The sequence below is a fragment of the Martes martes genome (genome assembly GCF_963455335.1).
Source record: "Martes martes genome assembly, chromosome: 9".
Taxonomy (NCBI): domain Eukaryota; kingdom Metazoa; phylum Chordata; class Mammalia; order Carnivora; family Mustelidae; genus Martes; species Martes martes.
This window is the reverse complement of record NC_137896.1, coordinates 100,453,445-100,476,569: the sequence shown is the minus strand read 5'-3', so window position 1 is coordinate 100,476,569 and position 23,125 is coordinate 100,453,445. Positions and strand designations below refer to the sequence as shown.

The 23,125-nt window shown below is 42.2% G+C and overlaps 1 protein-coding gene across 2 annotated transcripts in view; it reads right to left on the bottom strand.

Moving 5' to 3' along the window:
• Nucleotides 1–21,149, bottom strand: part of SMYD1 (SET and MYND domain containing 1) — a 42,580-nt gene extending 21,431 nt beyond the window's left edge. The window contains exons 1-2 of one of the 2 annotated variants that reach the window (XM_080813256.1): nt 20,929–21,149; nt 3,172–3,351 (exon numbers count right to left, since the gene is read on the bottom strand). In XM_080813256.1, coding sequence (XP_080669382.1) covers nt 3,172–3,351; nt 20,929–21,065 — 317 coding nt within the window. In that variant the 5' untranslated portion in view covers nt 21,066–21,149. The remainder of the gene's footprint in view (nt 1–3,171; nt 3,352–20,928) is intronic. The other variant, XM_080813255.1, reaches the window with a different exon arrangement.
• Nucleotides 21,150–23,125: the final 1,976 nt, after the last annotated feature.

The following is a 23,125-nucleotide window of genomic DNA, read 5'->3' as shown; positions in this document are numbered from 1 at the left end:
AGAGGCTGGGCATATGCAGGAAGCAGGGAGGGACTGGCCTGGCTGGGACATAGGGTTCTGGAGGAGGAGTGGAGGCAAGGTGGGACAGGAGGGAGTTCTAGAGAGCACCGGGCATTGAGTGAGACAGGGGTGCACTTCACCTTGAGTACAGTGAGGGTCCCCTTGTTAACTGCCCACAAGGGAAGCCTATGACTGAGGGACGTTTGGCAACTCTCAGCTACTCACTGAATGCATGCTGGCCAGGCACCTTCAGGGGTCTGGTGGCCTAAGGCAGATCCGTCCCCTGAGGGACCCCCTTGGCAAAGAACAGGCCTGCTTCTCCTCTTGTTTGGATCACAGAGTTATTTCAGCAAAGATGCCCTGCTGGGCATCCCAGGTGCTTGGGAACCAAGGTATCCCCACACGGAGCTCAGGACAGCACTGGAGAAAATAAGGTTCAGGCAGGGTGTCTGTTACCTCCGAATATTAGGGAAAGGGTCACAGAGCTCAGAGAGTAAAGACAAATGGGAAACAGATTTCAACTCAGTATCAGAAGATATTACCAACTGGGACTGTGCAGATAAAGTGAGTGAGCTCCCCATCACGGAAGGTAACATTTATTTTGGGCTTGAAAGACTAAGTAGGATAGTGAGGAACTATTTGCACTCCCATGTTTACTGCAGGATGATTCATAAGAGCCAAGATATGGAAACAACCTAGGTGTCCATCAGTGGATGAAAGGATAAAGAAGATGCAGTAAACATATATAATGGAATATTATTCAGCCATGAGAAAGAAGAAAATCCTGCCACTTAAGACAGCATGGATGGACCTTGAGGGCATTATGCTAAGTGAAACAAACCAGACACAGACAAAAACTGCATGGTATCTGCTATATATAGTATCTTAGAAAGAAAGAAAGAGAAAAAGAGAGAAAAGAAAGAAAGAAGGAAGGAAGGAAGGTAGGAAGGAAGGAAGGAGAAAAAAGAAAGAAAGAAAGAAGTTAAATTCACAGAAACAGAAAAGTGGTTGCCAGGCCTCTGGGAGGCTTAGTAAAAGCACAAACTTTCAGCTATAAGATGAATAAGGTCTGAGGATCTGTCATAAAACACAGTGACTATAGTTGATAACACTGTATTGTATCATTGAAATCTGCTAAGAGAGTAGAACATAAAAGTTCTCACTTGAAAAAAAAAAAAGGATGGATATGTTGGGTGATAGACATGTTAATTAACTAGATGGGGGGTGGCGTCCTTTCACAATGTATACATATATCAAGTCACTATTATGTACAGCTAAAATATCTTATAATCTTATATGCCAATTATATCTCAGTAAAGCTTTTTTAAAAATTAAAGTAAGCAAAATAAAATTGCAAAAGAGCATTTTTTGTTTGTTTGTTTTAAAGATTTTATTTATTTATTTGACAGAGAGAGAGAGAGAGAGTGAGCACAAGCAGGGGGAGCAGCAGGCAGAGGCAGAGGGAGAAGCAGGCTTCCCACCGAGCAGGGAGCCCGATGTGCGTCTCAATCCCAGGACTCTGGGATCGTGACCCGAGCCAAAGGCAGATACGTAATGAAGAAGCCACCCAGGCACCCCAAAAGGACAATTTTTTTAAAGAAGCAGGAGTTCAACACTAAGGGGGATGCGAAGGTTGACTGAGCCATTTCATTTTGTAGTTTCTTAAAAATTTCTAGGATATGATCATTCCATTCTGTACTTTAACTTCACACCCTACAAACCTGGTGAAAATGCTCCCAGTTTCACCTTCCACTTCTCCTCTGCTCTCCACTCTCACTTCCCAGCACCAACCCGCAGCCCTGCCTGGCAGTGTAGACCCTGAGATTTCTGGCCTTAGCCGCCATTGTATATATATGTGTATATATATACACACACATATATATATAGTATATATATATTTATATATGTATATATATACATGTATACATATATACAATATACAATGTGTTCCATTGTGTGTGTATATATGTATATGTGTATATGTATATACATATACAATATATGTATATATTGTATTCCATTGTGTATATATATGTACATGTATATATACATATATATAATGGAATATATATAATATATTATATATAATATATATTATATATATAATGGAATACAATATATACATATATTGTATGTGTATATACGTATATACATATACATATATACATATATTGTATATGTATATGTACATATATTGTATATGTATATACGTATGTATATACGTATATACATATACATATATACATATATGTATGCGTATATACGTATATACACACATATATGTATGTGTATATACGTATATACGCATACATATATGTATATATACATATACATATAATGTATATGTATATGTGTGTATATATATGTATGTGTATATACATATATGTGTATATGTATATACATATATATGTATATGTATATATATTTCTCTCTCTACCGCATCTTCCTGGTCCATTCATCAGTTGATGGACATATGGGCTGCTTCCATAATCTGATGATTGAGGATATGCTGCTATATAGCCATGGAGAACATACTGATGGCTACTGGCAGTGGGGAGGGGAATGGGGAAAAGTAGGTGATGATGGGGACTGAGAAGGGCACCTGTTGTGATGAGCACCGGGTGACGGGTGGAAATGTTGAATCACTACATTGTACACTTGAAACTCATACTACACTCTCTGCTAACTAACTGTAATTTAAATAAAAACTTTTTTTAAAAAGCTCTTCATTTTTTAAAGACAGCTGCTGCTATTGAGTTCTAGCTCGTTTGGCCAAATCTTCAGATTATTTTTTTCAAGAGAAACCAGAAATCCTTAAAAAAAAAAGAAAAAGAAAGAAAGAAACCAGAAATCCTTATTTTTTTTAATGTGGCCTTTCCCAATTTTTTAAACATTGGCAGGTCAATTAAAAAAGAATTAAACACTAGAGAGCCATCGAGAAGGGGACTGCCGCCAGCTCCAACCAGTGCCTGTGGACTGGAATGGCTGCTGCAGACATCCAGTTCTAGATGGACTCCTAGACGCAGAAATGCCCTTCTCCAGTCTCTTTGAGACTCTGTCCTGACTTGCACACAGCCTGGCTTCCTTGGGCCTGGGAATGCTTGTTACTAAGGCTTTTCCCCACCTGACATTTGGGAATCCTAAGTACCACCCCCAAGGCCCAGCTCTGACCTGATGTTCTCATTGGGCACCTTCCCATATCTCTTGATGGCCGAACACTCATTCTTGTGGTTCAGCCAAGCATCCTTCTGGCAGGTGCGGTCACAGTAGTGGGCAAACTTGCACTGTCCACAGCGATGGAGCTTCGCATCCTGCCTCTTGAAGCAGGTGTGGCACACGAAGTTAACCAGGCTGGAAACGGAGGGAGAAACAGGTGACTGGGGGGGCGCAACAGAAAAGGAATGCACTAGACATTGGGCCCCATGTGGGAGATGCTATTGCACCCTGCTTTATAAGCCTTTCAATTTAACTCAGCGAGTGTAGATTCATGACCTCTATTTGTTTGGCACTGGGAATACATAAGCCGTCAGAGTGAGTGAACCTGCATGAGGAGGCTAGGATAGTGGACCCATGGGGTGTTCCTGGAACACACTTGAACAGACACTTGAGGAGCCCAGGAAGTCTTCCAGGCCAAGGGACTGGGTGGAAATTCCTCATGGTCCCCCTGCCAAAAGCCACAGGTCACTGGCACCACGGCATGGGAGGAAGCGCTCTGTGTGACATGACCTTCTCATTCTTGAAATGCAGTGACCCTTTCCCTGAAGAATAAAACTCATATCTACAATATGAGGGAACATGAAACATGATACATTTTACACAAAATGGGGTCCGCACATTGTGATACATGTCACAGTTCTGTGCGTTTTGCAAGAGTAACAATTACAAGGTCACTGATGTCACTGAGGTCATCCACTGTATTCTCCTGGCTCAGTGAGTGAGTGGCAGTGAAGAGAAGTTCGTGCCTGCCCACTCAGGAGGAGAGGGGGAGAGGCATAGGCAGATGAGTTTCCTTACCCCATGCTCCCAGCCCCCAGGGTTCCTAAGAGAGAGCTGTGTGTCTCCCAGGTGGGAGCTGTCTTTCAGGCAGAAAAGGGTATAGTTAGCATGAAGGAAACGTACTTCAAGACATAACCTAACACCCAGAGCGAGGGAAATCTGGTATGGTGCACAGTATCTCAGTATCTCCGCAATGTGGGGAAAAGAAATCCTGGCCCCTGAAGCAGAGAAATGATGAAAAGAAGTTCAGCAGTACGCACAGAAGCACATAGCTTCCCGGGGAAAATGGGTATGTAAACTCAGGCTGGAGTTTATAGTCTAAAGAGGGATCTCAAAAGCATAGGAAAATAGGGGTTTTTAGAATCATACGTTCTAGAGCCTGAAAAAAAAAACTTCAACAAAACATACAAGTACAGAAATCCCTTGTGTCCATCCCTGACCGAGCCTTTTTGAAATTCCCATAGTAAAAAAGAGTGCACTGCTTCCAAGAAGAGTTAGTCCATTGTTGGCCAGTCCTAACTATGGCAGATTTCCTCTTCGTGATAGGCTCAAATTTGCCTTCCCGAGAAACATAATCTTGTCATCTCATGGGGCTCTTTGGATCCTTGTCCCATGGAACAGGCCTCGGCAGGTCAGTGTTTCAAGAATCTGAAGACCACTGGTGTGACTCCCCTTCACTTCCCCTCTCAACGTTAAACATTCCCAGTCCCTTCAACAATCCCATTCTGGTCTCAATGTGCCCACAGCAGGTCTCTGCAGCCAAAGGAAGGTGGACACAGCAGGGTAATCAAGCAAGATCCGGTGGCCAATGCCAGGGCAATAGCCCAAAGGCCACGCCCCATGGTCCCAGGACAGCATCAAGAAATGGACAGACAGGTAGAGAGCCAAGCTGAGGGCACTGCATGGGCTATTACTCTAAGCTAGGTCCTGGGTTCCTAAAGTCCAGTTTTCAGTCTCTGTGTTGCCAACTCAACACACCACTGTGTCCCCAACTACTATGAGGTGCATTGCTAATAATTTGTTATTAACCATGAAGTACTCACAGGCATGGAAGGTTAGTGGTTATTTCTAAGTTTAGAGCAGGTTCAAGGTTATCCCCATAATAATGTCTTCCTCACTCCTCTGTAATCCCTTAAGCTTTCCCAGTGAGAGAGGAACGGTAGAATTACACTGGCATATTTAGAATTACAAAGAATCTGTACCCATCGTAGCTATGCCACAGAGGGTATTCCCTGCTTGAGAAGGTCATCTGCCATGAGTGCTCCAGCAGAACAGAACACACGGGCAGGGACCCTGACCATTTAATGGTGTCAACAAAGCCCTAGAGATGGGAAGCTATAAATTTCTCACATCTACCTCAAGTCAAGATAGCATTCTCTGGCAGGAATGTGAAGTTCATCAGCAGAGACTGAACTGCTGAAGAACCCAAGAAATTTGGATCCCAATGAGGCTCCAAATTCTGTTTCCTGGCCACTCAAACGTGGATGGTGGGTCACAGTGCTTTATAATTATGGTACCCAGAACAGAGTTCAGTATCACATTTCCTGGATCTGAACATTGTGATTCCGTTAACTCTTTAAGCAAAAAAATTCACAGTTATTTAAGATCAAATGACAAATCTAGACACCAGAACTTCCCAAGTTTTCTTAAAGGTGCTGCAGCCAAGTCAAAGCTTCCCCCAATGTGTCCATACAATGCTGTGTTTTTTTAAATAGCTTTGAGGTATGACTGACATACCTATCCAAAATCTTTAACTTTATAGATTCAGACATATGCACATGCCTGTGAAACCATCACCATGACCAAGATAGTGAACCTATCCAACACTCCCCAAAATTTCTTCATGACATTGAACTTTTTTAACCTGAAGTGGGGACCTTCCCCTTTATCCCTAGCTGATGGTATTCCAAATGGTCCAGACCACTTTGAACTTTCATTCTGCCATCACTTCTACCGGTAGATGTTACAGGGCTGAGAGCAAGTCTTAGGTTGGGAAAAGGAAGGAGGAGCAGACGCCCACTTCTGGGGTCTCAGGACCCAGAACAGGAATACAAACCCAAGGCAGGAAAGATAGGGAAATAGTGAGAGAGGAAAGAGAAGCAAGCACGATCATGCTGGCTATCACTTGTGACTTGTCACATGGAGTTCCATGCCTATCTGCTCTAGGAGTGCCATGAGGGAACAACCCCACATTGGGACTGCTCTAGCATTTTACACCCAATTTTTAGAGATTTTTAGACTACTCAAGCATAATATCCTCATATTTTTATTCATACAGATATGTTCACATTCATAGACATATTTCATGTGGAAACTGAAATTTGCACCTACCAAATATTACGCTTTGCAGTTCCTGCACTATTTCCCTGTTTCACATTTTAAACAGAACCACAAACTCCAGGTGGTCACCTAGAATAACAGAAGTTCTGCTGCTTCATCTTTGTGGGCTCCACTTATTTCTAATATATTTAAACTTCAGGAAGACGTAGTAGCACAGGGGCTGGAGACATGAACCATGGCCTGGGCAAGCTCAAGCAACGGAGAACCTTAAGAACTTGCTCTTGCAACAAACACGTGGTGGAGGGCATTGGTGTTAGGGGTCGACCAGATGACTGAGAGTCCTCTAGCTTAACCTCTGGGCAGGATACAATATTTACTGAAGGGTAAGTGATTTTAAAACATGCTATTTTGAAGTTTATGCAAAAACAATTGTTTTGAACTGAGACCAAGGTAAACCCACCCCCATCAAAGAAGAGTATTGTATCCTTTACATTGTTTAGAATTACTGGTGCACAGTGATAATAAAAACCAAGTCTTTTAGTCAGGTTTTTATTTTTATTTTTATTTTTAAAGATTTTATTTATTTATTTCTCAGAGAGAGAGAGTGAGCACAGGCAGAGTGGCAGAGGAAGAAGCAGGCTCCCTGCGGAGCAAGGAGCCCGATGTGGGACTCGATCCCAGGACGCTGGGATCATGACCTGAGCCGAAGGCAGCCGCTTAACCCACTGAGCCACCCAGGCGTCCCTTAGTCAGGTTTTTAAATGTCAGTTTTGTTATTGTTTTTAAATTCTATTTAGACAACACCCCCTTACGGTCTGCCCCAGGGATGGACCTCTGGCATTGCCCTCTCCTTGGTCCACGCTGCTTATAAAGCTCAAATTTTCTTAGCCTGGCTTGAAGGGAGGCAATACATCTGTCCTGGAACCTGCCTCCAGGATCCAATGAACTGACTTACTACACTTCTAATGGGACCTAATTATAGAATAATCTACCTGCCATGAACGATAGCCAAAATATGTCCACATGAAATTCTAGTGGAAAGCCCCTTGTGCCTTCCAAGTCACTAACAACCACTCTGACCAGGAGAGGGCTAGAGACAGAGGCCCTGTGCTGCAGCATAAAGATTTCACCCCAGACTGGGTGATAGAGAGACCTCTGCAAACACTATACAATCAATTATCGGTCCTTAATAAATTCAACTATCAGTTCAACATCATGTAACTATCATATTGTCTCGTGACGGTCTTTACACTTTGCTACAATGAATTTTTTAATTACTTCTCGTAAAAAGAAAATGTGATTAATTTGGAATGATTTTTTTTTTCTCACAGTGAACTCATAGTGGGTTCTAGATGTTAGCCACCAAACTATCCAAACTATTTTCTACAGGCTCACACACTTGTTTTACAATCCATCCTACAACTTTTCTAGGGCCTAGAGTCAAGTTTTATTTATTTATTTTTAAAAGATTTTATTTATTTGACAGACAGAGATCATAAGTAGGCAGAGAGAGAGGAGGAAGCAGGCTCCCTGCTGAGCAGAGAGCCCCATGTAGGGTTCGATGCCAGGACCCTGGGATCATGACCTGAGCCGAAGGCAGAGGCTTTAACCCACTGAGCCACCCAGGCGCCCCTAAAGTCAAGTTTTAAATCCTGGTGAAAAGCATTGTGAGTTATTTCCTAATTTAGATCTCCTTGGGATGAAGCCAACCTTTCTCTCCATCACCTCACCTGCCAATAAGGCTTAGCCCTAAGGCTGGAACTGGGAAGGAGGAGGGGGTGGGTGTGAAGCAGAGCTGGGCTTCTTGAACATCAGCGTGCATACATACCACCAGAGACCTTGTTAAAATTCAGGTTCCAATTCAGTAGATCTGGAGTGGGGCCTGAGATGCTACATTTCTAACAAGTTCCTGGGTGATGCTGAGCTGTAACTTCAAGTAACAGGAGTGTAGAGATGGGAGAAAACCTGCTCCTTCCCGTAGGGTATGCACGAAAAGTGTCAGGAAGGCAGGAAGGGGAAGATTAATTAAAAAAAAAAAAAAATCCTGTCCCTCTGGTCTCCATCTCCTTGACTGATGGCAGAATGGGTATTATGGAAGGTCAGACCTGGAGTCAGTCAGAGCTGGGTTCAACTCCTGATTGTAGTAGCTACCAGCTGTGTGACCTTAAGCAGGTACCCTAAACTCTCTGAGTCTTTGTCTCCTTATGTGAAAATGGAAATAACAACACCTAGATCTTGAAATCTTTTAGACAGATGAATATTACTTGTTAATGAAACATGCTTAACTATTTTAAGAAATTCAAGCAAGAAGAAAATTACAAAGAAGTTCCCAAATCCCACCACTCTCAGAGTGATTTTGAAGATGAAATGAAATGTAAAAGAGCCAGCTCAGTGAGCCTTGCACAAGATGAGGGCTCAGGAGCTGTCGGCCTGGTCCACCAGCCCATCTGCCATGTGGGGAGGTCAGGCGGTGATCTCAGAGCTCCTGCTCTCCTCCAGCATCTTCTTAGGCAGCCGCCAGCAAGGAAGACCTCCCAGCTAGAGGAGAACCCCTGTAGGAGGGGCAGGTAATTCTCTAACAGAAATACCTCCCCTCCTACTTACTTTCCCCAGTGAGAGAGAGAGAGAGAGAGTATCCAGAACACAGGAAGTCCAAAACCGCCTTTTGAATTCCAAGAGAAAGATGCTTCCTCCAGCCAGCCTTAGCCAGGAGACCTTCGGGAAGTCCCATTTTTCTTCTGAGGCCCTTTTTCCAGTGCTCGTAGAGAATAGTAACTCCCATTTTCGCAGCACTCTGCAATTTTCAAATAGATGTTATAAGCAATTCTCCTCTGTTAAACCTTCACAGCAACCCTTTAGAATAGTGACCACAGTCTTTCCAGGGATATTATGCTTATAGGAGTTCCAGCTGCCTCCACCGCGCCCAGCACAGAGGACAAAGGAAGGCGCCAAAGCCCACCTCCGGGGTCTGCCTGCAGCCCTGAGCATGCTTTGCCCTGGCCGGCGGGTCCCACTCACTCCTTGCTCTGGAGTCCTGTCCTGGGTTATATCATCTGTCAGAGTCAAGAGGCTGGACGTGCCGCTGCTACTCAGCTCCTTGTATGGAAACAACCAGTTACTGGACAGATAGATGCAAAGAGAAGGTGCCTGCAAGGTGGACAAACCTTCCAGAAACAGCCAGAAAGGACTGAACCAACAACTCTGGCTTTTTGGACTCCTAAAAACTCTCACCCTGCCAGGGGCTCTTCCCTCAAAAATGGAGGGGAAGGGGCATGTCTTAAAGAATACTCCATCCCTCAAGTACCCAGAGGATTTTACAATATTTTCAATTCCTTCTTTCCTTCCTTCCTTGTTCTTTCCACTCTACCTTCCTTTCACAAGCATTTATGGGCATCTACTGTGTGTTGTGCCTTGAGCTTGGTAACAGAGGGCCTTAAAGATAAACAAGACACAAGGGCGCCTGGGTGGCTCAGTTGTTAAGCGTCTGCCTTCGGCTGAGGTCATGATTCCGGGGTCCAGGGATTGAGCCCCGCACCGGCCTCCCTGCTTGGCGGGAAGCCTGCTTCTCCCTCTCCCACTCCCCCCAGCTTGTATTCCCTCTCTCACTGTCTCTCTCTCTGTCAAATAAATAAATAAAATCTTAAAAAAAAAAAAAAAAGATAAACAAGACACAAACTTGCCTTTGAGCAGTCCCCAGGCTGAGCTGAGGCATGAACACATGTAGGGCATGCCTAAGGCATGCCATCCAGGAGTGCAGGCAACTTGCCGCAGGGTTCAAGAGAGAGAGACCGAACTCACACTGAGGTGGGGGAGGCGAGGAATCTGGGAAGCCGGACATCTATAGGGAAGGAGGCACTGTTCTAACCCACTGAACATGGGCTGAGTTTGTACTCAGAGAATGTCAAGTTCTTCCATGGAGAGGCACTGGCTTGAGTCAAGGCATCCATGTGGGGGACACAGGCATGTGGAGGAGACAGGAGTAGCTATCTGACAAGATCATGGGCTATACCACACTTGGAAATGACCAGTAATTTGCTGGGTCAATGCTGGAACAATGACCAGACACAAGGAGAGCTGGAATGTTACCCTCAGTAGTATGTCCTGATTCTGCAGGCAAAGGGGAGCCGCTGAAGACTTTTACAGAGTGGAGGCACACACCTGGGGCTGGGAGATTCATTTTTCGTTTCCTGATGCCATCTACTTAATGTTGTTTTTAAATGGCCCATGTCAGCCCATAGGGGCATCGCTGGATTAATGTCTGTACTCTACATACCTCAGCATAAGAAGATAGGTGATACTACTTCCTTAGGTCAGATCTAGGTATTGCCTATTTATTTTCTAACATCTCTTCCTTAGTAAAGTAGCAATTCTCAACATTTTCTCTGCCACAACTCACATGATGAAGTTCACACACCCCTCTTGGACCTGTCTGCATTTCCCACACTGGGGCTGTGATCGCGCCCCACTCCCCATGCGCAAAACACGTCTTCAGATGCACGAGTGAAGATGACATTGTCGTGGGGACAATCTGGATCTAATTATAATGAAAAAGCAATTATTCTCAAACTTCCACATCTAAGGGTTATTTCATGAAATTTAGCAATACAGCTTGTAACAGGTCATGTGACACTTCACTGTGTCTTGTCTCCGCAACTAAAAATGCCAAACTAAAGACATATTTCTTTTTTTTTTCAAGATTTTATTTATTTATTTGACAGAGAGAGAGAGATCACAAGTAGGCAGAGAGGCAGGCAGAGGGAGAGGGGGAAGCAGGCTCCCTGCTCAGCAGAGAGCCCAATGCGAGGATCGATCCCAGGACACTGAGACTGGTGCATGGGTGGTTCAGTGGTAGAATTCTCGCCTGCCAGGACACTGAGACTATGCATGACCCAAGCCGGAGGCAGAGGCTTAACCCACTGAGCCACCCAGGTGCCCCTAAAGACATATTTCTGAGGGTGCCTGCCTGGCTCAGTCGGTAGAGCATGTGACTCTTGATCTCAGGGTTGTGAGTGTAAGCCCCATGTTGGGTATAGAACTTAGTTAAAAATAAAACAAAATAAAGACATATTTCTAAATCTGCTATGGTTATCCTCAACACGAGTGTAAATGTTAAACCACTATAAATTGAATAACAAACAATGATTCATTTATTTTCTGAACATTGAGTGTAAATGTTTAACACTGTAAGTTGAATAACAAACAATGATTCATTCATTTTCTGAACTAACTGTTCAGGAATTTCCCTGATCCCTTTATTAAATTATTTCCATTTATAGCACCAGTTGCCCTCACTACCCACCCAACCAGCTGTTACCAGATTCAAGGCCACAGTGTGTTGGTGTTTAAGTCGCGTTAATCCTGGTGTTCCCACAGGCCCACATAGTATTACAGTGGCTAAAAGCCCAGCTGTCTCCAGTGAACCTGAAGCTCCTAACTGCTCCAATTTTCAAAAAAGCCTGACTGGCATTAATTTCTTTTAAAGTACTCTACTTTTTCTTACGTTCTTACCTTTGGTTTTTTCCTATACACGAATGCATGATCTCCTGGGCACTTTCAACTCTTGCAACAGAATAAGGATCCAGTTCAATTTCTATTTATAGAAATTTTTTTTGGAAAAATCCACTATCCTTGGGGCGCCTGGGTGGCTCAGTGGGTTAAGCCTCTGTCTTCAGCTCTGGTCATGATCGCAGGGTCCTGGGATGAGCCCCATGTCAGGCTCTCTGCTCAACAGGGAGCCTGCTTCCTCATCTTTCTCTGCCTACTTGTGATCTCTCTCTCTGTGTCAAATAAATAAATAAAATCTTTTAAAAGAATGCACCATCCTTGGGGCGCCTGGGTGGCTCAGTGGGTTAAAGCCTCTGCCTTCGGCTCAGGTCATGATCTCAGGGTCCTGGGATCGAGCCCTACATCGGGCTCTCTGCTCAGTGGGGAGCGTGCTTCCCTTCCTCTCTGCCTGCCTCTCTGCCTGCTTGTGATCTCTGTCAAATAAATAAAATCTTTAAAAAAAAAAAAAAGAATGCACTATCCTTGACCCTTCTTTTTTTCTTTTTTTAAGGATTTTATTTATTTACTTGACAGAGATCACAAGTAGGCAGAGAAGCAGGCAGAGAGAGAAGGGGAAGCAGGCTCCCCACTGAGCAGAGAGCCCGATGTGGGGCTCGATCCCGGGTGCCCCTATCTTTGATCCTTCTTAACATCATCTGTAATGAGTTGGATTAATATGCAATTCATCTTATTGGTTGTGATAAGCTGAATGATAGCCCTCCAAAATCCCCAAAGGGCCCCCTAAAATTCCCAAGAGCAACCCCCCCAGCCTGTGAATATTTTATACTACATGGCAGAAGGGACTTTGCAGATGTAATTAAGAATAAGGAACTTGAGAAGGGGACACAATCCTGAAGTATCCCGGTGGGTCTAATGTAATTACAAGATTCCTTTTAAGAAGGAGGCGGGAAGTCAGAGGGGGAAAAGACGCTATGCTACTGGCTTTGAAGATAGAGCCCAGGAAGACAGGCAGCCTGAAGAAACTATAAAAGTCTAGGAAACATAGCCCTATGGACCCATTTTAGATCTCTGACCTTCAAAAGTGTAAGATAATAAATTAGTGTTTTGGGGGTGCCTGGGTGGCTCAGTGGGTTAAAGTCTCTGCCTTCGGCTCAGGTCATGATCCCAGGGTCCCGGGATTAAGCCCCACATCAGGCTCTCTGCTCCGCAGGGAACTTGCTTCCTCCCCTCTCTCTCTCTGCCTGCCTTTCTGCCTACTTGTGATCTCTGTCTGTCAAATAAATAAATAAATAATCTTTTAAAAAATTTGTTTTTAAGCCACTAAAATTTGTGATAATTTGTTATAGCAATGGTAGGAAGGGAATACATTGGTTCGTTATTACGAGCACTTTTCTCCCTGGGTAATCACATGTATATTCCTGTTTTTTACCTATTAGTTTCTGGATCTAAACCTTCTCAGGTCCCAGAACCAGACTGATTGTTTTGAAACTGATGGACGGGTACCATTTCTTGCATTAAAATTAAATATTATTAACAGGACCGACAAGAAAAGAAGAAATTAAGTAGGCAATGCTGGACCCCACTTTTCAACACAGTGAAAAGTGATGGCTGGACAAGATCCCAGGAATCTCAGTCCTGCCCTATGACTCGTCTGTGTATGAACGTGGGCATGGCCTGTCACCTCACTAAGCCTGTTTCCCAATCTGTAAGAGAGGATTGAATATACTTAATAGATCTCAACCTTCTTCTGGGTTGAAAGTGATTTCAAAAGTGATGCAAGCTATAGACTTTCTCTCCGGAAGTAAAAAGCATGGATGCACAGCCACATAAACTTTGATCCTCTAAATACAGGTCTCTCCCAAGCTAAGGATCCATGAACCCAAAAGCTAGATGCGCTCTAAATTCATGATGTCTAGGATTGTTAAAAAAGGAACCATTACACAGTATTTTTGGCTCCTAGAACTGCTCATGAGCACCATTTCCATGCCCTTTCTTGTGTTTAATGCTAAAATAAAATAATAATCAGAATAAGCTCCGTTTCTATATTAGCCCAGCACCCCTCTGGGTGTTGCACTGGAGTCCTTCACATGTACTGAAGAAAACATATAACCCGTAGAATCTCATGCTAGCGGGGATCTTCAGGGCCAAATGACCCAATTCCCCTCTATTGCCTGACTCCTCATGGACATCATCTCTGCCAGGTTGCCATCAGAAACAACACAACCTTGAAAATAGCCTTTCTAGCTCCAGACAGCACTGGCAGCCCTGGTCTTGTTTAGGCAATAGAGGCTCAGTGTCAAGGGCCTCAGTGTTAAGCTTATAGGTGACCTAGGAAAAGGTTTAGGACTTATAATACTTTTGAATAGTCCCAAAGTTTTCTTAAAACAAACAAACAAACAAAACCAAAAAACGCCAAATGGAAATTAATAACAATTCCAATAGCAGAGTTGTAAAACTCCATTCAGAAGTGGTAAGCAAAAACTACATTTTGATATATTGTGAGGTGGTAGGTACCTCTAAAGGTAAAGGTTTCCAGGGCCTACTTAGTTCTTAGATGGCTTGAGCTCTAACCAGCACTACCCCTTCCACACTTCATTTTGACCAGAAATATGACTCTGTAGTTTTTGCTCAGGGCGCTCGGTTCTCACACTTCTGTCAATTTAAAAAAAAAAAAAAAAAAGTTCAGAACCCTCTTTCTTCCAAACAGTCCATTATTTGTAGATGGCTATTAGAAGAAGCTCTCCAGTATTACTGTAAAACATGCTTCAAATTCCTATCCTGGTCAAATCTGATTCTATGTCAGATTGGCCCTGAATCTATTTGGTTGTGGGTTTTGTTTGAAGATGATGATGGTGATGACAATGATATAATTCCATTCACAGTGTGGTAAGGCATGCCCCATGGACCTTGGTCTGTAGGTCAACTGGGTTAACCAACTGATTTTATAGCTTGAAAAGGATGGAGGTTTTACTTTAGAGAACTGGAACAGTCCTTCCAAGACAAAGCAACAAAAAAGATAAGGCCTTAATCTTGCTGGACGTCTGAGTCACTCTTAAGGCTAAAACCATTTATCTTCTCATTCCCCTTGACCTAAAATGAACTAAATAAGCTATAAAAAGGAAAGTGGAAGAATGCAATGACAATAAGTAACTAAAATAAAAATAAACTTAAAAAAAGAGCTTGGCTATCACTTTAAAAGATATATATAATATAGAAAAATGAATAGTTTTTAAAAATAAAAGACATGAAAAATTAAAGAAAGTCAAAAGTAACTGAGGACAAGGGGTGCCTGGGTGGTGCCTCAGTTAAGCCTCCAACTATTTTTTTTTTTTTTAAGATTATTTATTTACTTATTTGAGAGACAGAACCAGCAGTGGGGAAAGGCAGAAGGGGAGAGAGAGTGAGAAGCAGACTCCCTACTGAGCAGGAAGTCCGACATGAGGCTTGATCCCAGGACCCAGAGATCGTGACCTGAACCAAAGGTGGTCGCTTAACTGACTGAGCCACCCAGCTGCCCAAAGCATCCAACTCTTCATCTCAGCTCAGGTCTTGACCTCAGGGTTTTAAGTTCAAACCTCACATTGGGCTCCACACTGGGCATGGTGTGTACTTAATAAATAAATACATTGCTTAATTAATTAAAATAGAAATAACTGAGAATTACAAAAGAGGTAAAATCAAAAGAGCTAATAAATCAAAATGATGCAAAAGGAGTCAACGAATTTAGAAGTTCTGAACATTAGGAGTAATAAACAAAATGAGCTACACATACAGTTTTCAAATGAGGGCATCAAAAGAAAATAGACAAATCACAAAAGAAGGAAGGTGATGACCAATAAATGTATTTTTAAAAAACCTTTCCTCTCCTTAGTAATACAGAGATTGAAAACAAAATAATACTAAAATAAGTTTTTATAGATAAAATATAAAATACAAAAGTCAGAGTTAGCTCTCTTTGTTGGCCAGTGCTGGGATAAGGAGGCAAATGCTATATTGCTCATGAAGAAAACTGGTATAATAATCCTCTTTGGTGGGGGTGATTTGGAAATCTACATTAAGAACCTTAAAACTGTCTTTTGGATCCAAAACACATCTAGGAGTTTATCTTTAATAAATAATCAGAGATGTATGGAACGATCTATTAGGAAAAGAAGGAAACAACCTTGATCTCCAAAATTTGGCACTTGCTAAAGTGATATGTAACAGTCAATAAAAGGAATACAATGTAGTCATTAAATATGCTCTAGGAGGATAATAATGGTTTGAAAAGTTGCTCACAAATTATTGTAGGATAAAGAAGTTACATAATAACCCACTTTTTTGAAAGGAAGAAATGTGTATATTAATTACATTGAATCTAAGATATTGTCAATTATTAAATATATCATTTTTTTGCCATTAGGAAACAAACAAACAAATGCTCCCAATTAAACCATGAGCCATAGATTGTAGGATACATCATGACTTCAGAGATGTCAAAATTAAATATGTATCCTAGAATTAATAAAATACTATATTGTGTCATATTCCTTTCATTGTAAAAATAAGCTGCCCCCCCCATATTTTAATACAGTCTGTTAATTTTAGGGAAGCATTTTACGATCAAGGTATACATTTAGTGTAGTGTTTCCCCCACCATCACCACCCACCTACAAATCATTAGGATCAAGAAAATATTCGATATGGATTATATCTGCATAAAACATTTGTAAGGAGTCAATTATACTTCACATAAAAACAACACAAAACAAATAATAATAAGGATATATGCCAGAATATTAACAGTAATTTTCTCTGAATGTTAAGGTTGCAGAGAATTATTTTCTTACTTTTTCCTATAATTTCTATATTTTGTTTTTTTAAAAAGCTTAAAAATCTGAACAAGACAACACCATGAATTCCCAGATTAGTCCAACCTCATGTAGAAATAAGCAGGATCACTCAAGCTAAGATATCATGGGTTCCTATTCTCTGTTCTCCCGAAAACTGGGCACACTCAGAGTAGAAAGCACGAGGAGTCGAGAGCAACTAGCAATTCATCTACCACCCTTGGGGGTTCATCCACTTTAAAAGACCGTGTCCATGAAAGACAGCTCCTTGGTAAATTGATCTTACCCACCTACTTCACCTTCATCCCTTTCCAACACCCAACCAAACCTCTAAGAGAGATGGCAAATAGCTCTTCTTTTAAATACCAGTTTTGATGGATTAGTAAGGGCTTCTTGGAGCACCCTGATAGAAAAACTCAGGCTAAGTTGGAGTTCAGGAAGGAGTTGCCCAGTTGATTATTCCTGGAAGGGATCTCGGTAGCCTAAGTATTACATATTTGCCAGCCCTGAAAAGATTGTCTCTACTTTATTCTTGCTCCTTTATCTTTAAGGAGACCACCTATTTTTCCAACCAGTAAAATTCAAGAGATCCTAACCAGACTAAGGACTATATTATAAGGGCCTGGATTGTTGCTGTTAATGCTAAACTAAGTCCATCCTAACGAAGACAATGCAAACTTGCAAGACAGCCTCACACACTACGGCATTAAATTTTAAAGCTGAATATCACATACATTATGTTTGGATAATTTTCACCCCTAGGATACATACATTATGTATCTGTTTACCAAGAACTAAAATAAAAAATGTCCATTGCAACCACTTGCAGAAGAATGGAAAAATAAACTGTGGTACAAACCAACACTTTAGTTACACAAAACCATATGGATGAATAAGAAAACTAACATTGAGTGAAAGAAGCAAGTGGCATAAAGTCATATGTGATATTATACCATTGTTTCAAAGATCAAAAATAAAACACAAAAACTAAATTATAAATTGTTTAGGAATAGGTACACATGTGATAAAACTATTAGTCAAAAGCCAAGGGAATAATAATATAAAATTCAAGATACTAGTCACCTTTGCGACAAGGCGGGGATTGGATAGGGAAAGATAAAGATGCAATATAATGGCATGCTCTAGTTAAGAAGGATGATGGTTTCATGGGTGCTCATTTATTATGTTTCCTAGGTGTTCATTTATTGTTACGCTTCATAACATTCATATATACAATATATGTCATGTATTGTTGGAAAGAATTTCATTTAATATAGCACTCAACTAAAAATAAAATCTTTCCTCCTGTTTATGTTTGGAGGGTAGGGTAGAAAGCCTGGCTTGCAATAACATGGATTAGAATGTGCCTCTTCTGTGAGTCACTCAGTTCTACCTCCCCACTCAGGTTTCTCTTCTACAGCGGCTGAATCTCACCAGGAGGCTAAAATGGGAGGACATGATGGGCAAAGGTTTCCTTTGCTGCCTCTCCAGGATATCCCAGGTACACCCAAATAGCAGCCCCTTCATCTTTGCAGGGACAAATTTGGGAAAAATCACTTTTTAAAAGTATCTCTTCTAGGGGCGCCTGGGTGGCTCAGTGGGTTAAAGCCTCTGCCTTTCGGCTCAGGTCATGATCTCGGGGTCCTGGGATCGAGCCCCGCATCGGGCTCTCTGCTCAGCACCGAGCCTGCTTCCCTTCCTCTCTCTCTCTCTGCCTGCCTGTCTGCCTACTTGTGATCTCTATCTGATAAATAAAAAAATCTTTAAAAAATAAAAAATAAAAAAATAAAAGTATCTCTTCTAGATTTTTTTCAATCATTTTAAAGATCATTTACCCTAATAATCTCAGTTTTTATTATTATAATAGTAATATAACATTTTGTTAGCATGTTATCTCAATGTACACTAAAGTTGTTTTGTAGTTACAACTTCAAATGAATGATGATCTATTTACAGTAAGAAAAACATGTAAACATCCCAAATGTTCAGTCATAAAGAAGTGGTAGGCAGCCATTAAATACTATATTATGAAGAGAACTAAGTATCAAAGAAGCAGCTAAATTATTAAGTGTAAAACATCATCGTTTCTATAATAAGATCCCAGCTGTGTAGTAAAAATGAAACCTATGTTTTAACATAAGCTGGAAGGACATATACAACAATGTTTAGGGTTAGTATCTTTGTGTGAAGATATGTATTTTTTCTTCCTTAGTTTTCCTTTTCCTTTTTAAAGATTTTATTTATTTATTCGACAGAGAGAGCACAAGTAGGGGAAGCAGCAGAGGGAGAGGAAAAAGCAGGCTCCCCATTGAGCAGGGAGCCCAACCTGGGGCTCAATCCCAGGACCCTGACATCATGACCTGAGCTGAAGGCAGAGGCTTAACCCACTGAGCCACCCAGGCGCCCCAACTCCAAACACTCTTCAAAGGGATACTAATTGGCTATTAGGGAACTGGAGGCACCAATGGAAGTATCCTATATAAGGCAATGTGGCCATTCAGTGGTAGCACCAAGATCAGAATTGAGAGTTTCCCAGCTTTTCAGTCTTAATTCCAAATTCAAATGACTCCTCAACTGCACTCATCTCCAGCCATGAAACATACATATGTAAATTAATCAAGTAAGATAAGCTCCCATTGAAGAGGTATTACTGTCACCTCAGCCCCCCTTATAGTCTTTAGGTGACAGTCAGCCATATATTCCATTCACTGCCTTCTCCCTGAAGGTCCTGGTACACAGGAGAAATGAAAATCTGAATACTAATCAAATTATCTCTGAAAAGCAGTGCCCATTCTCAGGATGGTAAGTACACTGAGCCAACCACAAAGCCTAGATTGTCAGAGGCCATCTTGATTCAGACCATATCAACGTCAGACAGGTAACCCCAACTTTGGGCTTGGAGAATATTGTTATAATTTAATCACTTGGCCGTTGGTTGTTTGTTGTTGGTTGTTGTTTTTTAAGATTTTATTTTATTATTTACTTGACAGACAGAGACCACAAGTAGGCAGAGAAGCAGGCAGAGAGAGAGGAGGAAGTAGGCTCCCTGCCAAGCAGAGAGCCCGATGCGGGGCTCGATCCCAGGACCCTGGGATCATGACCTGAGCCGAAGGCAGAGGCTTTAACCCACTGAGCCACCCAGGCGCCCCTGTTGTTGTTGTTGTTGTTTTTTAAGTAAAGATTTAATATTAATTTAAAAGTTTGGTAGTCAAGTAGAGGCATGGTTGTAGGAAAATGGGGATGTAAATTTAATGCAGCTGCTATGGAGAGCCTGTTAAAATAGAAATAGCACACTTTATGGCACAATTCCTCTTCTAGCCATATATCCTGAAGAATAACCACATATGTGTACAAGGATTTTAAGTGCAGAAATGTTTGTTTTTATGAAAAACTGGAAACCACCAAATGTCTCTCAAAAAGGAAGTGGATAGATAGGTTTTCATGTATTTATAGGGTAGAATATCTACAGCAGTTAAAATTGGCAATCCACACAGCATATGGATCAACATGGAGAGATCTACACATGGGTAAAAAAAACAGATCTTCAAGGATTTAAAACAATTATATAAAGACTTATAGTTCCCATAGAATACATATCAAAGACATGTTGTTTAGTGAAGAGAGTAAGTTCTAGAATGACATTTGAAGTATGACACCACCTCTGTTAAAAAAAAAAAAAAAAGACAAACTACAGCTATACATTTCTGATAAATGCAGATATACGTGTATCATAGTACAAGAACATTCTTGAAGGAAACACATTAAAATCATAACAGGTATTACCTTGAGGAAAGACAGAGACAATTGGGGTTAGGGGTGGGGAGTCGTAAAAAGGGCTTTCAGTTTCATTGGTGATACTCTAATTTTTCAAATGTAAATGGATTCCAGTGTTGTGTACTTAAAATTGATTTTTTAAAGTCTCTGCAATTACTTTATGCTCTAACATATTGATTATACTCAAAGCTAAAAACATGGGGCCTTCTGTAAGAAAATGTTTCCTACGGCACCACACCCACCTTCCCATTCCCCTTCTCTCTGCCCTTGCCACACACAGCACACCCACTCAGCCAAGTTCAATGGGACTGTGAGAAAGTGCCCCAAAGCCTTTGTTCACCTTTACAACCCTCCCAGGGACCAGAGTAAATCACATTTGCAATGACTCTTTGCAGAAAAAGTGATGCCAGGAAACAGCTGTCAGAAGTGCCATTTTGTTAAAAATGACCACATGGATCCTATCCCTTTCCCTGATGATTTTGAGAGCAAAGGATTTTAGACCCACACCAATAGAGAAAAGGCGACACGGCCCCACATTTCCTACCTGTCGAAAACCACTGCGGAATAAGCCCGCTCAGCAAAGATGACATCCGCAGCCCAGAACTCCTTAGTGGCCTTCAGACCTCTGCCCTTGCCCTCAGAAGTGAAGACCTCCACGTTCTCCATGCTCCCTATTGTCATCTCAGAGTCCTTTAGGCAGCTCGGTGGCTATTTCACACTCAGCCAACTCCCTTGTCCTTGCTATTTCAGCACCTTCAGCATCCCAAAGAGCAAGCCTATAAATGGACAAGCACCTCCCCTTCCCCACCCCCTCTCAGCCCCTGGGGCCTCGCCTCCCCCTCTGCCGTGTTTCCTGGAGGTGGGAATGGGGCAGGCAAGAGGACAGTGATCTGACAAGGGTCTCATTCATCACCCAGCAAAGCTGACAAGGCAGAAATGACCATGGGCTGGTGTGCCCCTCGAATGGGGACTGAAAACTTTGAAAAATTCCTTTGCAAGAAGCAGATCAGTTCCGGATGGCAGTTGTGCTCAGCTTCAGTTGGAATAGGGAGCACTTGGTCAGTAGGGTATTTTTAGCAGCCAGATGCCTCTGTCAATCCAAAGCAGACAGCTGAAATGGTCCAAGAGAAGAGGTGATGCTTGCTGCTCTGGGAACTTTCAGCTGTCAGGCTTATACTTTCTCAAGTGTGATGGGCCCCTTGTTCCCCTCCCTCCTCCCCCATAGGCAGACTGTTTGCAGAGTACAGCAGATGCCAAACTGACCCTTTTGGCAGATACATACATGCTCCTGGAGGCATCCCTCTTCTCCAGTACTATCTGGTGCTCCCACAGCACCCTCACCCAGGGCATGGAGGTCTAGGAGCTCCCTGATGATGCAGGTGTGCTGGTGGAGGCTGTATTAGAGAGAGGAGGCAGACTTTGAAAAAGAAAATGCTCATTTCTATTTTTTTATCAAATTTCCCTGAAACATGTATCTGCTCCCCCAAAAACACCAACATCCTCTTTCTTCTTTCCTAGGAATGAGGACATGGGAAGGCCAATTCTAAAACGTCCATTGACTTAAATTCCACTGTTCTTTTTTTTTTAAGTAAACTCTGCACCAGATGTGGGGCTTAAACTCACAACTCAAGAGTCATATGCTCTAGCGACTGAGCCAGCCAAGTGCCCCTAACTGCCACTCTTCTTGATTGTGAGACAGCTGATATTAAAGTTGAAAAGACAGGGCACCTGGGTGGCTCAGTCATTGGGTGTCTGACTTTGGCTCGGGTCATGGTTCCAGGGTCCTGGGATCTGGCCCTGCGTAGGGCTTCCTGCTCAGTGGGGGGCCTGTTTCTCCCTCTCCCACTCCCCTGCTTGTGTTCCTTCTCTCGCTGTGTCTCTCTCTATCAAATAAATAAATAAAATCTTAAAAAATAAAGTTGAAAAGACAAATACCATATTATTTCACCTACATGTGGAATCTAAAAAACCAAACAAAGCTGAAACAGACCCACAGATACAGAGAACACATTGGTGGCTGCCAGAGGGGAGAGGGCTGGGGGGCTGGGCAAAAGGGGAAAGGGACATGTGGGGTTCCGGTTATGGGATGAAAAAGTCAAAGGGATGAAAGGTCCAGCACAGGGAATATAGTCAGTGGTACTGTAATAGTGTTGTGTGGAGACTGATGGTAACTGCACTTATGAGCATAGGGTAACATACAGAGTTGTCAAATCTCTACATTGTATGCCTGAAACGAATATAACATTGCAAGTCAATGCTACTTCAATTTAAAAAAACAAAACAAGGGCGCCTGGGTGGCTTAGTTGGTTAAGCGACTGCCTTCGGCCCAGGTCATGATCCTTGAGTCCCGGGATCAAGTCCCGCGTCAGGCTCCCAGCTCCACGGGGAGTCTGCTTCTCCCTCTGACCTTCTCCCCTCTCATTCTCTCTCTCACTCTCTCTCTCAAATAAATAAAGAAAATCTTTAAAAAAAAATAAAAATTAAAAATAAAAAAACAAAACAAGGGGTCCCTGGGTGGCTCAGTCAGTTAAGCAGTTGCCTTTGGCTCAGGTCATGATCCCAGGGTCCTGGGATCAAGCCCGTATCGGGCTCTCTGCTCAGCAGGGAGTCTACTTCCCCCTTTCTCTCTGCCTCTCTGATTACTTGTGTTCTGTGTCTGTCAAATAAATAAATAAAATCTTTAAAAAAAATAAATAAGATCTTAAAAAAAAAAACCAACGTTGTTTAAAAAAACAATTAAT